The 15100-nt window shown below is 41.3% G+C and overlaps 1 protein-coding gene and 1 long non-coding RNA gene across 4 annotated transcripts in view; one reads left to right on the forward strand and one right to left on the reverse strand.

Annotated features, from left to right (window-relative positions):
* The window catches only part of IGSF5 (immunoglobulin superfamily member 5), a 32461-nt gene that overhangs the window by 4742 nt on the left and 12619 nt on the right, over positions 1 to 15100 (forward strand). For all 3 annotated transcript variants that reach the window (XM_065676982.1, XM_065676981.1, XM_065676983.1), the window contains exons 3-6: positions 6001 to 6321; positions 7533 to 7841; positions 12296 to 12427; positions 13318 to 13342. In XM_065676982.1, coding sequence (XP_065533054.1) covers positions 6001 to 6321; positions 7533 to 7841; positions 12296 to 12427; positions 13318 to 13342 — 787 coding nt within the window. The remainder of the gene's footprint in view (positions 1 to 6000; positions 6322 to 7532; positions 7842 to 12295; positions 12428 to 13317; positions 13343 to 15100) is intronic.
* Positions 9191 to 13830, reverse strand: LOC136013299 (uncharacterized). Its single transcript, XR_010612215.1, has 3 exons — positions 13684 to 13830; positions 10421 to 10577; positions 9191 to 9538 (listed from the first exon to the last, which is right to left on the reverse strand). It is a non-coding gene; the product is annotated as an uncharacterized LOC136013299 (long non-coding RNA).

The following is a 15100-nucleotide window of genomic DNA, read 5'->3' on the forward strand; positions in this document are numbered from 1 at the left end:
CATACTGGGGTGGCAGGCATTGCCCACAGTGCAGCCATGGGAGCAACACCCCGAAGCAGAGAGGAAAAGCATATTGCAGAGAGACAAGTGTTGCTCTTGAAAGAAGTATTGCTGCTCTTAGGATGCCAGGATTCAGAAGGCTGGGCAGTGTGGCTAGGCTGCCGAGATGACAGCATGGCATAACTGGTTTGAGCATCCTCTTGGGTGGCATTGCATACCATTTGGCAGCAATAGCATTGCAGACCACCAGCCTGACATGTAGTGCAGGGTCTCAGCCTGCTGCCAGCATATTGGTGGTGGTGCTGTGGTGCTCTCAGTCTGGGGACTCTCACCACTGGAGGCAAGAGACAGAAGGAGAGGAGTAGTCCAGCAGCAGAGCCAAGAGACAGCTGTCAGTAAGAGAAGGGATGGGAAGACACACTTGGAGAAGTTTGTGTGCAGCGGGTGGAAATACATGTTGCTGAGTAGCAGTAGACCAGTATTACTTGGCTGAAACATCCTATAAGCATTTAAAAAGTCTTGTTAACATAAGCTAGTAAACAAGCTAGTCCTTCTCTGCAAGCTTTGACAAGCTCTAACCTATTTTGATTTTCAAAAAGCTCAGCTGCAGGGCTGTTGGTTTTTGAAATAAACTTGGGATGTGCTGAAGTTTAGGATTCAGATGTGCTGAAGAAAAATCTTACCAAATCTAAAACAATATATTGCAGAGCTGTTGCTTCAGCAGTGGGCCAGCGATGAGGCAGGGAAGGAGGAAGTCAAGGTGGGTGAGCAAGAGACTAAAGAAAGAATGAAAAGAAAAAGGCATTTAAAACAGACTGGAAAGAAAAAAACTGTAGAAATTCAAACAGAAATAGCAGAGTAGGAAGGGAGGAAGAAAGAGTCTAAATGCAAAAACTGAAAGATAAAAGGCAGCATTTATGGAAGAGCAGTGTGGCTGTAGAGGGGGAGATTATTTTGAAATATCATAATGTAGCTGGGGGAAAAAAGGAATCATTGTGGCAAAAGGATAAGCCCATCCTGTCCTTTACTGTGCTGCATCTAGATAGGTCACATAGAAAAGAGAAAAGACAGATTCAGCAGAGGAGAGGAAGGAAGGAAATGAAGGTAGCCACATCTCAGTGTCCATGTTGCTGAAACCTTCAGCATGAGGAAGTGGTCCTTTAGAGTAATTTGAAGCATGGAAGAAAAAACATTGGTGGTGAAGGGCAAGGACAGTTTTTTGGCAAATGAAGTTCCCTCGGTGCAGGCATCATCCAGGGAACGAGATGCATTTTTGTTTCGTCAAAACCCACAGTTAATTTGTGTGACAGAGTTCATAAGCAGTTAATGTATACTCTGCAAGCTGTTGGAAGGACTGAGCAACTGGGTTACCATAAAAAACTTACCAGTTTAAGCAAACTTTCACCAATGGTAACTGCTTCGTAAACATTTAGTGATGTGCCTCAAAGAAGGTGTCCTAACTCAGCTTTCTTCTTCAAAAAGCAGGGGGTAATGCAGTGTCACAAAGGCAGCCTAACATTTCCCTATTGTAAAGATGATACTTGCCTGGGTGGGATTTCTGGGGAAGGAGAGCAGATGCTAAAACATCTGTTAAGAGCTGAACACATAATTCCTGTAAAGTACAATGACAGTCTAGCCTGAGGCCTTCATTTGTCTAAAAGCAACCATCTGCAAAATATTTTTTAAGCAATATGTAGATGAAACTAGCTCTAAAATTTTCTCTTTAGCGCAAATAGCAAGGTCCATCAAAAGGACTTACAACGGTGGCTCAAGGTGCTGGTAACTGTGTTTAGATCCCATTTCTGTCATGAATGTCCTCTTTGACCTTACACAAGTTACTGTATCAATGTTTGTACATGGGTTGGACAATGAAACACACTGTTGGTTCAGGACTACATGTGCTATTGCAGTCTAAACATGCAAAAGCAAAAAGATAAAGAGGCAAAGTTAAAACCACTGGAAATGTTTTGGCAGCAGGTGGGGAAGGCTCAGAAGTTCTTTTTTGGTTGTGCTGGGGCTTTATGGAGACCTAAATGGAGGCAAGGTTGAGCTATGTCTTGCTCCTCAGTCCTTCTGCCACCTATATGATCACCCCACAGGGCTTATGGACCTGTTCCCTAGCTCACAGAAGTTGGTGAAAGACCAACTCTGCTCCAGCAGAGATGGTTGGTGGAAGAATCTGTAAATCCTACTATACCTATGGACAGATAAAAAAACAAAATTATAGAATCATAGAATAGTTTGGGTTGGAAGGGACCTTTAAAGGTCACCTAGTCCAACCCCCCTGCAATAAGCAGGGACATCTTCCAACTAGATCAGGTATTATATTAGATAAATGAAGTAATGACTCATACCTACCTGCCTATCTGCCTACCTTCAGACTGTCTCGACTGTCTGAACAAAACAAAAGCAGTATTAGCCATGTAATTTTAGAACTGATGATCACTGATTATTCATATTTAGGGATAAATTTCAAGACTCTAATGGAACCCACAGACATGATCTCATAGCAAATAATTACTTAACAGCTAGCAGTGAACTGAAAGTCACATCATTTATTCAGAGCCATGGCAAAACATGGCTCCTTAAAAAAGCAAAGTGTTTGCACAGGGATGGAAATAAGTCACAAATGCACTGAGATCAGTTTGCATTAAGAGAAGCAGTGTGGATAAGTATTGCAGCTCCTGTTTCATGAGCAGCTAAATACATTTTGGTATTAACTCTGAGAAAGTTTGCTCATGCTATGTGTATCATCGTGGTAGCTGTTTATGTTCACTTCAACCAGTCAGGAAGAATTCAAACAAAGTGTTAAAATAAAAAAAAATCAGCACATAAGTATGTTGTAGGCACCAGAGATGCACAAGGAGTAGTATTGTAAAGGCTGGCTACAATATGAGTCAGGACTAGATAGGTAATTCAAAGACACATTTGCACTTAGGACAATGTCTCAACCCTAGTAATGAAAGTTATGATAGAAATCATGACAACTGGATGTTGAGGATCAGAAAGAGGGCCATATCATGTGACAAATGGTCACACTGAAATGCACTTCATCAGTGCACGCTCATTAGAAAGCCTGTAGTCCTGTAAATGATGCCATCCACAGACATCTGGCCAATCCCTAACATTCAGAAGGAGACAAATAGAAAAAGAGAGGAAATGGCTTTCAGGCATTTTATTAGCTGTTTGTAAAGCAATATATTAAGTTATGCACATAGATCTGATTGATGAGTTCATCCTCAGGGTGTTTCATGTGTTAAAGCATTTCAGTTCACGTCTACAAGTCTGAAGGGAGCTTTGAATAAATGCCACTGGAAAAAATGAGACATTTAAGTTGAACAGAAATATGTTTTGTTGTATCTTATCTGGCTTTATTAACTATCAGGGGAAGTGAAGTTTGCTTTTCATTTAATGTTTATTGCTCACACAGAGATATACTTTGGAGAATAAGGTGCGTGGCAGAGGTAGCATAACACAGGAAGGTGGAAAATTTTTGTAAAGGTTTTTGTAAACACAAGAGAACTCAGAGTCAATCATACGAAAAAACAGGGAAAGCTAGGTTTGCATAATCCTGCAAAACAAAGAATACAAAGGCTTTTGTCTGTAAATACATGCAGAAGGTGGGAGGAAAGAGGGGAGCTAATTATATTAAAGAGCAATTCTTGGCACAAACCTGGTTAGATATACAGTGCCTAGGATTAAATGTGATCTGGGAATTAGAAAAGTATGTTGACATTGCAGCAATGACATTACAGACCCTGTGTCCTGAGTGCATTCACCAAGGCTCTGGTTGCAGTGTTGTAACTGAGTTCCATTTATACAACTATCAAGCATCTCTTTTGTGTGAAAAATTACAACATATTCTTCTTTACTCATGTCATCTACTGACTGAATGAAAAATGAAATTTTCAATAATTCATAATGAATCCATCAGTGAATAAAGCACCTAAGATGTAAAAACCCTGAGCTGAATGAAACCTTTAAAATTGACTTCATTGTCCTGAATACTCTTAGCAAAGGAGTAATGGCCATTACAGACTTTCTTTTGCCTGAAAAACAGTTGAACACTTAGGCCAAATATGCAATCATGGGGTTTTAATTAAACTGCTATGGACAGTAGTATCTAATTGCTGTAATTATGCAGCTAAAGACAGAATCGTTAGACCTAGCACTGGCAGTCCTGGTGCTTCCTCAGCATGAGTGTTTCACAGTAAGTGATGAAAATCTCACCAGTGAGGTAAATCTGCTTGATTTGCAGGGAGCTTGTGAAAACTCCGTTTTTGGAGATACACAGAATTTGATGGGACAAGGTCCTGTGTAAATGTCCTAGCTGTGAGGTCTCTGCTTGGAGCAGAGGGTTGGGCTAGAGATTTCCTGAGGTCCCTTGCCACCGAAGCCTTTCAATGTCCCCAACAAAGAGAAGCTCTGTCACAGAGAGGTGCAGGTGAGCACTAGTACAAAAGGGAGCAGACCTGAGCTTACAGGCAGGTGAAGAGATTATAGTATCTCTGGGGGATGAGGAAGAACTGTGCCCAGTGTGATGCATGAGGAGCACAGGCAGTCCCCTGAGATAAACCTCAGTGACAGCAAGGTCTGCAATGGCAGCACTTTCCTTCCTTCACTCTACCTGCAGCCAACAGGGCTGGTGGTCGCAATGACTTAGTAAAGGGACTGGGTATGAGAGCACACCATTTTGGGCTCCCAATACAGGAAAGACTGGTGAGCTGCTCTTTCAAGTCCTGTTCCCTAAGACACCAGTCAAATAATCTGGGACGTTCTTACAGTGTGAAGGTTTGTCCCTCAGGAAGACTAGGGTATACAATGTTCTCTCTCTGAGCTCTAACGTTTGCCCACCTTCAGAATGGCACAATTTCCTCTGGCTAATTCAGGGACTGAAGTCACAGCTGCTGCTTTGAAAGATAGGGTCTCAGTCTTGCTCTTCCTTTACTTTTGGCTTGGTAGAAGTGAGTGCTTCTGCCTGTCCATGCACAGGAGATCTGCCATCTGCCTGGGCAACAGCTGCACCATCATTCCTTTGAGAATAATGGGAGGCCCTGGGTCTGTTGAGGAGGAAATGAAAATAAAATGCCTTCATTAGAAGGGAGCATTAAGTTCTGAAAAATGGTAGTGAAAATTCATACTACCTTTTAAGAGAGAGAACACATGAATTGCAGCAGCTCTAGTTAATAGCCTGAAAACGTGGGTATGTATGTGGTGCATGCATGAGAAATAAGGAAGAGGCAGATGAATAGGGGAAAGAGCATAGAAGGATATATGATGTGGCTGCAAAAAATCAGTGGCAATCTGAGGTATGGATAAGGGATTAGTTACATACTTCTTTGTTTATTTTTATTGAATATTAGACTTTATTGAAGTCTAGAGAAGTCATGTATTTTCCTGTTTAAAAGTGGAACCATTTCTTTCAGCAAAATGATGTCAGGCTTCTAGTGAATCACTGAAAAGAGGTGATTTTGGAGTTGGAAGAGGAGAGACAGAAAAACAAATGCATCTTTAAAGAAAACCATTTAATCTGAGCTGGAGCTGAAAAATCCAACTCAACTGGTTAAGATCTTTTAAACTATATAAACATGAATTTAGGTTTGTAATGACTGGCTTAAGGGTCCATTATAACAAAATAGCATTTGACAACTGCTTACTGCTGTGGGATTAATATTACTTAGTTGCAATTTCAATTCACTGTGCATATCTTTAACTACTTACTGACAGGCATTATAGAAAATGAGATAAAAATCTTTTCCTGAAAGCACCAGGTACTGACAACTGTCAGAGGTGAAGTGCCAGCTCAGCTGAATCAACAGCCTTTCCTGATAGAAGCATGACTAAGTGCTTAATACCCCAGTGCTCCTTGTGAATAATGCTTCTTGAACCAGGATGCCTGGCTTTTTGACCTTAAATTACTGGCAGTAAAAATTAAGTCAAAGGCCTGTGGTTGTGATGTCGTATATGTATTTACAGACTATGTCTTTTTCTTCGTATCAGGTCTTGGCTTTTGTTACTCTATTATACGTGGCCCTAGTAATGCAACAGTTCTTGCTGGTTTGGAAGCGCGGTTTAATTGCACAGTATCGGAAGGATGGGTAATTCTCATTTGGCTGTCCAACGGAAACCCTATCCTCACTGTCATCAATTCTCAAGGAGCTGTTGAAACATCAGACCGCTTCACCTCTCAAAATTATACCAGTAGCAATGGGTTTACCTCGGAGCTGATCATCCACAAAACCCAGCTGAATGACTCTGGAAAAATCGAATGCAGCATCCAGCAAACTAGTGAGAATGGCTTTGCATTTCTTTCTGTTCAAGGTGCGTATGGCCACCAATAGAAAGCTATTTTATGGCAGCGGGTTTGGAACTAGATGATCTTAAGGTCCTTTCCGACCCTAACTATTCTATGATTCTATGATTATACTGCACTTAAAGGAATCCTCTGATGAATTGCTCGAATTATCCCTGTGAAGGAGTACATGCTCTCATTACCATCCTTTACCTCCTGTCCTCATCTTAATTTTACTCCCAATGCTGGTTTCAGACTCACATTCAGAGTGCCATTAACAGAGGTTATAACTGCCCTTTTTTTTCCCCTGTTGCATCTCTTTCTTACTTTTTTATTGGATTGCGTTAAAGTCTCTGAAGGCAGTCAGTCAAAACTTACCTTTTTGTCTAGAAACAGTATCAAGGCCAGGCTGGACAGAGCCTTGAGTGACATGGGCTAGTGTGAGGTGTCCCTGCCTATGGCAGGGTTGTTGGAACTAGCTGATCTTAAGGTCCTTCCAACCCTATGATTCTATGGCATGCATTACCCCTATGCATATCTTTGTGCATGAACCATCTGCTGTCTTTAGGGCAGATCTGCCTTCTGCTTTCTGACTCAGGATTCAGTCTGTATCCAGCTTATCCGAGTTTGATTTAATGGTGTTTAGAAGTACAGCCCTTGAGACACAAAGTGATATTTTTCATATGATTGCTGCTGCAAGCTAACATTTCCAAGGAATAAAAAGTTCCTATGTATCAAGCTCCTGCATATGAGACCCTTCGTCCTCTGAAGCATCACTAGTGACACAGTGCAGCCAGTAAAGCAAGCTCTAACCACCAGACACTGTCCATTTGTCAAAGAAGTACTTCATGCAATGGCAACATCTCATCATCTACTCATAAACCTTCCCTGATAAAAACTGAGCATACTTAGAGAGAAACACTGTTATTTCATTATGTTGTCCTTCAGCTGGAAATATATCAGGATGGCTAAAAAGTATAATTTCCTGCCTTTTATTGGAAAGGTACTGAAAACTAAGCCTTGTGCTTTAGACACACTGGACAATCTGTCCATGAAGTTGCAATTTTATCTGCATGTCTATATCATGCATATGGTATATCTGTGTTAGTAATGTTTGGTTTTGACTTCATATCTGAAGGCATAGCTATTTGTAGGTAGCAAGATAAGATTTAAAACTATCAGCAGGAAAACAATGCAGTTAAATATTCTGAAGGAACAAAACATCTTTTCTCTCCTACAGTTAATGGATCTTTATTCATCAAAAATAGCACCTTAACAGTAAAAGAGAACAAAACAGTTGAAATTGTTTGTGAAGCCATAGGATGGGCTCCAGCTCCAGACATTACCTGGATGACAAATGACTCCTTCATTGATAAGTCGAGTTATGCTACCCAGCAAAGTCAAGGATCTAATGGCCTCCACAATGCCCTGAGCACCCTAACTTTGACTCCGATGGACACAGAGATTTTGACTTGTTTAGCTGACATAGAAGCACTTCCTAACCCTCAGAATGCATCTGTAACTATTATTTTTGACAATTCTACTTTAGGTAAGTGAATGTTTGTTGTACTTTGCCAATACAGTAGTGCCCGTATTGTACTGCCTATTCTATATTCAGAACTGTGCTTTTTGTTTTGCTTTGTTTTATTTTGAAGTCTTTTATTTGCAAATTAAATACTATGAGATGTGCAAAAGTAATAGAATTAAGACCCAGTAGTCACAACCTGATACATAGGTAGGGTTAAATTCACATCTGTGAGAGGATGGTACAAGTCTAACAAACCACAGTGTCCGATTTAGGACTGAGCAAGACAAATGAAGCAGTACATCTGTCGCTGACTGGAGTCACTGCTAAGAAAACCAACCTTTGCTCGTTGACCAAGTAAATGCCTAATGAATTTAGATCTTAAATATTCTTGATTAGGCCATGTCTGCTATATATGAACATAATTTGTTAGACCTCATTTACACAAAGCCAGATCCTCAGGCGAAATTCTTCTTCATGATATTCAATACAAGTTTTACCACTGACTTTGAAAAAACCCTGGATTTTACTCCCAGTGTCTGCACACAACCCAGAGCAGATTTTGTACTAGAACTTCAGGTGCAAATAGAAAATTCTGCATATGAGCAATGACTGGATATGATGGAGCTGTTGTAGTATGGTGATAATGTTCCCAGGGCTGCACTGAGGCTGGCACCTAATTGCAGATGGTAGCATTTATATGTAGGAACTTCTATGCTGTATACCTATCACCAAACTACTATAGGAAAGTCTTTGTATGTGGTGTGTTCACCCCTTAAAGAAAAAGAATCAGAAGAAGCTGCATATTTTTGGGCCTTATCCCAAAGACTGCTTAGATCAAAAAGCCATTGGGTCTGCTTTCCTTTTCCTGGCATAGTCTCTTTCACATCTTAGAGAAAGGTAAAAAAATTCCTGCAGCAACATATGTGGAATTCTTTGGATGGTGCACTTGGTTACTTTAAATTGCCTTTTATTTAAGAAAATTCAAGGATGCTTTAATCCAAGCTTTTTTGTTGGACAAATATCTCAAGAACAGTTAGCAAGACCTTTGATAACCCTAAATATTTTCACTAAGGTTGTCAGCATTTTCTGTAATGCTGCTGATCTTTGACCTCACTGACATCCTATGAAAATAAAATTCTGTAATGTAAAACACTGACAGTGCTTGGAGGTTCATCAGGAAAAGGGTGATTTCATTTTATCTGTGCAGCCAGTGTGGAACAAGGCAAGTGGGACTATCACTACAAATCTACCTCACAATTTAACAGAATCCTATGAAAAATGCTTTTCTTTGCCAAACTGTAACACAAGAAGAGCAAGTCTTTGTGGGTTAGCAGTGTTTAATGCGGACGAGGAAGACAATACCAAATCATCCTTAGGAGCTTTTCTCTGTTGTGACTAGCCAAATGTCTCTACTGTCAGGTGGAGGAATCTCAAGGCAAACTAAAACTTAAGCACTAATTGTACGGCAGAGAGCTGAGGCTACTGGGTACAGGCACACTGTCTCCTATGGTGATGTAGTCCACACTTCTATTAGCCTTATCCTGTGGAACAGGAAATGCATAGATTATAGGGAGGTTTTTTTGCAACGGGTCTGCAAATCTCCAGGTTTCTTCTGGTCAGAGTAGGTACTCCAATCCATGTTTCTTTTTATGATGTGGTGGGCAGCGTGAACTTCTATAATCATGCTGACATCTTCTCTTGATGAACTGATTCTTCTCCTGTAATGGGTGAACATGGCACATACAAAGACATTCTTATAGTGGATTGATGAGGGGTTTGGTATAGAAGTTTTGACATATAAACAAGTGAGGAGGTTGGGTAACTGTCTTTATTTTAAGTATGAGTCATTATTAAAAAGCCTTTTTCATAAGTACTTGCTTTGCAATGCAATTCAAAAAGTCGTTTTACCATTCTTAATATGACTTTTTTGTAGTCCCAATTACTAAGCAAAATAGAACTATCCTGAGGAAATTAATAAATTCCCCTGCCTACTCACTGCGAAATACTGAGGTATCCACCCTCAGTTTCCATAGCTACTCACTGTAAATCAAAAGAGGAGAAAAACAGATGTCATGAAGCACAATTAATGTATAATTAAGGGATTGTATACGACCCTCTTTGATTTCTCTTTGCAAAAATCATTATGCAGCAGCAGTCACTCAAAATTTGTCAGGATATGAGAATATGAAGTCATGGCATTTATGACAGAGGAAGCTATATAATGTATATATCACACTTGAAATCTCAGAGCTTGTCTGACTTTTCATATACAGACTCAGCCTTAGTTAGCTGTTGTCAGGAGGGAATATGAGTAGCTTCAAACATCTAAGGAGTCCTTCCCAAGACTACTGTAATATAAATTTCAGCCTTCACTTAAATGCTTGAGGAATCAAATTCCTCCATGGTCCTCACAAGAAATACTCATCCATTCACAGACCATTGCAACGAAAAGTCAGCCCTCCTGAGCCAGCCATCTTGTCAATGTATGTCCTACCTTCCTGCACCTCTAGACCAGTCTTAATCTCAGACCTTTTGACTGTTCCATGCAAGATCATGCATTTTTATGTCAGTCGCTCCTCCTCCAGAGTTACCATACTCACAGTGGTGTTCAGCTGACCCCCAAATTTGGGAACTTCTATGGAATTGCCCCAGCAGATGCATTCGCAGAGCTGTTATTGGGAAATGGGGTCCATGGCAGAGTCCCTTAGGGGGGCTCAAGCTCTTTGGCTTCACTGTTGACTTCATGTGGACTTTGACCTGTAGGAGATAGGGAATATGCCATGAACCTGATCTTGCTTTGTTTTTTAAGGTAGCCAGAAAGCTCCAAGGTATCAAAGAAATGATGTGCAGCCTTTTTTGGTTTCTCATTTCTCTTTGGTCACCAGCATGTGCCAGTGAAAATCCTCTTTTCTGAAGATACTTAGCCTGAGTAAATTTTTGGGCAGCTTTGGGAGGGTCCACAGGTCTGGTAGCAGCAGAAGATGGGCCCTACAGAATGAGAAAGAGTCTTTGTCCACACTAAGAACCTCATGTAATTTAGTATGGATTTTCTAATGGGGATAAAAAGGGTTTAATGCCCTCATTCTTTATTGCCCCTCTCTTGCAACCCTACTTCTGTGTTGAGCTGGCAGCTCCTGCATTCATGTCTGTTGGTCCCAGGTCCAGTTTCTTTCTGGATCCTCTAAACCTGGGGAAAAACTACAGTGCTGAAGTGCTGGGAGTGTTTGTGTTGTATACTATCCTTGCTTCAGCTCGGTAGATCCTCTCGTGACATGTAACCTGAACCTGTCAGGGAGCAAAATACCTTGGTGTGGCAGCCAGCCTGGAGGTATGGGCCAGTACAGGTGTGTTTAGCTCTTCCCTTCACACTAAGATTAAGCTTTCCCCAATAGCAAAGTAGCTGTCTTTCATATTTAAGGCAGCTTGAAATCCCAGTGGCATGCTTTGTGGAACAAAATATGATAAAATATACATATTTGTTTCAGCATTTCTAGATAAAAATATTCTGAATGAGTTTATCATCAATTGTCATCAGAATTGATAGCAGCCTACAGAATTAACTGCTTTGCAAGGGAAATTTTGTAAGGGAATAGACCCAACACTGTGTAGTCATTCATCACCTAGATTGCTGCAGTACTTTTTCCAGAGGCTGTCAACTAAATATGGCTATGCAGTCATTAACTGGGACCTTTAATGAGGAAATAACAAACATAAACCCAGTGTGAGAGAATGGGCTTTGTCAAGTTTGGATGTGTCTCACACCTATAATTTGGATTGGAAGCTTGTTTCTAAACAACTGTCAAGATTATTTTGGGGCTGCTTTTCAAAAGGTAGCCAAATTAGGGGTGCTTCTGAAATACTTGGTCAAAACAGAAGGGCAGGATGATGTGACAATCCCAAGATGGAATTCTTCAGAAAATCATATCTACAGGCTAGAGTTCTCCATCTGTACTAATTACCTAAGACTATTGCTGTGGTGTATGGGGAGAAATAGACACTTCAGAGCTGTTCATCTTACTTAAAGGGGCATATACACAGCTGACCAAATTAATTGTAACCCAAAGTACCCATTTTCTCTCCACTGCCAAGAGCAGCTAGGCAAGACACTTGGTATCTGCAGTATAGGCGTCTAAATGGAACCTTAAACCCTCTGCCCAACCCCAAATGTCTCCAAGGGATGCTGGGAGGCCCAGCATATCTACAAAACAAAGTCTAGGTTGGAAGATTGCAACCCTGTGTTTTTCAGCAAAAAAGTAGCAGTGAGAAAAGCTGCAATTGCAATAAAGAATTTGCATTTAGAAACGTTTTAAATTCTTGGGCACAATCCATAAATACAGAGGCCATCATTTGGAGAACACAGACTCCTTGTTAAACAATCAACAAGCAGTTAATAGCTGATCACAGAAAATGTAAATATGCTGAAAAGGCTATTTTGAGGCTGTGAGAGTATAATGTTTCTCCATTTAATTTAACAGAAAATTATTACAGTGAAGACAACAGAAGCACATGGGTTATTGTACTTGCAATTGTGCTTTCATTTCTTGGTATTGTTCTTCTGATCATTATTATCGTGGTGGTTGTACGCTGCTGCTGTGTAAAGAAGAAAGGTAAGTGGTCTGTGTATTATATACATCTTCATAGTTGGTCTATACATTAAAAAGTACCTTGAATTATATATAGATCTCCTACTTGTGTCAGCTCTGGTGCTGTATGAAGACCTGTAAGCAGAAGTGTGAACAGACAGATCCTGCTCTTAATCACGACCTGGTTAAGATGTTCCTTACTTTCATAGAATCATCATAGAATTGTAGAATGGTTTGGGTTGGAAAAGATGTTAAAGCTCATCCAGTTCCAACCCCCTACCCACCTTTCACTAGACCAGGTTGCTCAAAGCCCCATCCAACCTGGCCTCCAACCTTTCCAGGCACTGGGCAGACACAGCTTCTTCAGGCAAACTTCTCCTGTGCCTCACCATCCTCACAATGAAGAATTTATTCCTAATATCTAATCTAAATATCCCCTCTTTCGATCTAAAGCCATTCCACCTTGTCCTGTCACCTTATGCCCTTGTAAAAATCCCTCTCCAGCTTTCTTGTAGCCCCCCCTTTAGGTAGGGGGCCTACAAGTTTAGGCCGCTAAAAGGTCTCCCTGGAGCCTTCACTTCTCAAGGCTGAGCAAGCCCAACTCTCCAAAGCTCCAAAGTAATCAATGTCAGCCATTCATATTAACTAGAAGGGGGATGTGTTTTTCAGGAGTACTTTAACTTTCAATGACGTTTAGTTCCTCTGCTGAGGTTCTTTGTTGATGCAGACCTTCAGTGCTGTGTGCCTAATTTCCAGTTTCTGCATGAGCTGTTCTACAGGGGCATTGCAGTCTTGTAAAGAGGGGAGAGATGCTGCTGTGGTAGCTGGAACACAGTGCACGCTCTAAGAGGAGCTCTGCAGTAGGTCACAGTTTAGTTTCCTGAATTTTAAACACTTTGTTTTTCTTTTCTCAGGTTCTACATATCAAAATGAAATCAGGTAAGCTGGATGATGCAGGAGAATGTTTCCTTTCACTGAACTCTTTCAGGCTGTCACAGGACGGTGAGAGGGATGTATCAGTTTCCATGCCCCACTGTCCAGCACTCCCTGAACGCTCGGGTGCTGTCCTGCTGAATGACCTTGCCCATTCGTGTATGCACAGAAGGGGAAAGAGTGGGGGACAAGTATGCAGGGAAAAGGACTGCCTTTAGGGGAGAAAATTGAGGGCCACAGCTCGCAGCAGGTTGCAAACTCTGTGTGAAAAGAATCAAACTCATGGAAACAAAGGCTGCCTCTCCGATTCAGCAAGCACAGAAATTACAAACAAAACACACTCCTACCGGTGCTGATGGATAAAGCAAATTCTTAAAGATCGGCTATGTCCCCAGGTGCGGGGCAGGCGGAGTGTCCTCCCCGGCGGAGGGCAGGGAGTGAGCTCTGACTGCATCGCGCTGCTGCCTGCACCCGGCTGCTGCCTGCGCCGTGCTGCTGCCTGCTCCGTGCTGCTGCCTTCAGCGATCCGACGATTGCCGGCGCCGCCACAGGAGGTCACTGCGGGCCCGGCAGCTCTGCTGGGCGGCCGCGGCGAAGAAGGGGGGGAATCCATCACCTTGCAGTCAGAAGCCTTGCTGCAAACTCGTTGGGGGAGACTGGCAGGCAAATTAGACCTTCCCTCTGTTCCTTTTGTTAGGGTTAGACTGATAAACATTAAACAAAGCTGCCCCGATTATGAGAGTCAACGCTTAATCAAGTGGTTATCAGACACACTGCTGGTACATTATTGCGTTGAGTTGGAAAACCTCAGAAATCATGTGCTGATGGTTATCAGCATTAAGATCCTGTTTATTGGCGCCAGTGTGGCTGTGGCAGCAATGTCAGTGGGGTTATTTGAAATTATTTTTTCTAAGCTTCTAGGGACAATTGTAAATTCATATGCTGCCTACACTTGTGGGGCTTTAACTCACTGTCTCTTAATGAATTTACAAAACCTTTCACCATGTTGCCTTGTACTGCAGGAATACCTAGCTTCATTAACAGCCTTTTGCAGGGAAATTTTAGGAAGGTCTGTTGACAGATTTCCATTTATAGAGCACTTTATTGATACAAAACAAAGTAAGGAGATTAGGGAAACACTATTTTCTCCTGAGGAAATCATGCAAATTATGCCATGCCATACTAATAAACTTCTACATGATTTCTTAGTTTGTAATGCTAAACTGACCATTTTACTAAGTGCAGTTATATGAATAGGGCAGGTCTAAACCATCAGGGAATGGTAGGCCAGAAACAGGTACAACTTGCATAAGAGTTTTGCTATGAATAAAATCCCACGAAGCCTTTAATGCTGGGATTCTGACTTGGTTCTGCCAAAAGCAGAAGTGTTATCCCTGCTAATGCAAAAATCAATTGAATATGCAGGGAAGTATCTGCCCCACAGTGGGGACTAGTATGACTGGGTCTTTGTCCTTCCCAGAACCCTACCTCATTGATGTGTGTCTGCACAGTGCTTTCTTTCAGGCAACCTGAAAAGTTCCTATTTTCCCATTAATTTTAACCATGAGTTGTTGTACTGACTTCATAAATGTTGCTTACACTTTGAAAGTTAAGCAAATGCTTAACCAAATACAAAAGCACTGGGGTGAGTCCAGGCTCTATAGCTCAGCTCGGACTTAGAAACTCAGTGTTGACAGTTCTGCAAAGTTTTAGCATGTGTAAATAATGACACTGAAACCACAGCAATTATTTACAATAAGTTAC

This window comes from Lathamus discolor, chromosome 4 (assembly GCF_037157495.1).
Source record: "Lathamus discolor isolate bLatDis1 chromosome 4, bLatDis1.hap1, whole genome shotgun sequence".
Taxonomy (NCBI): domain Eukaryota; kingdom Metazoa; phylum Chordata; class Aves; order Psittaciformes; family Psittacidae; genus Lathamus; species Lathamus discolor.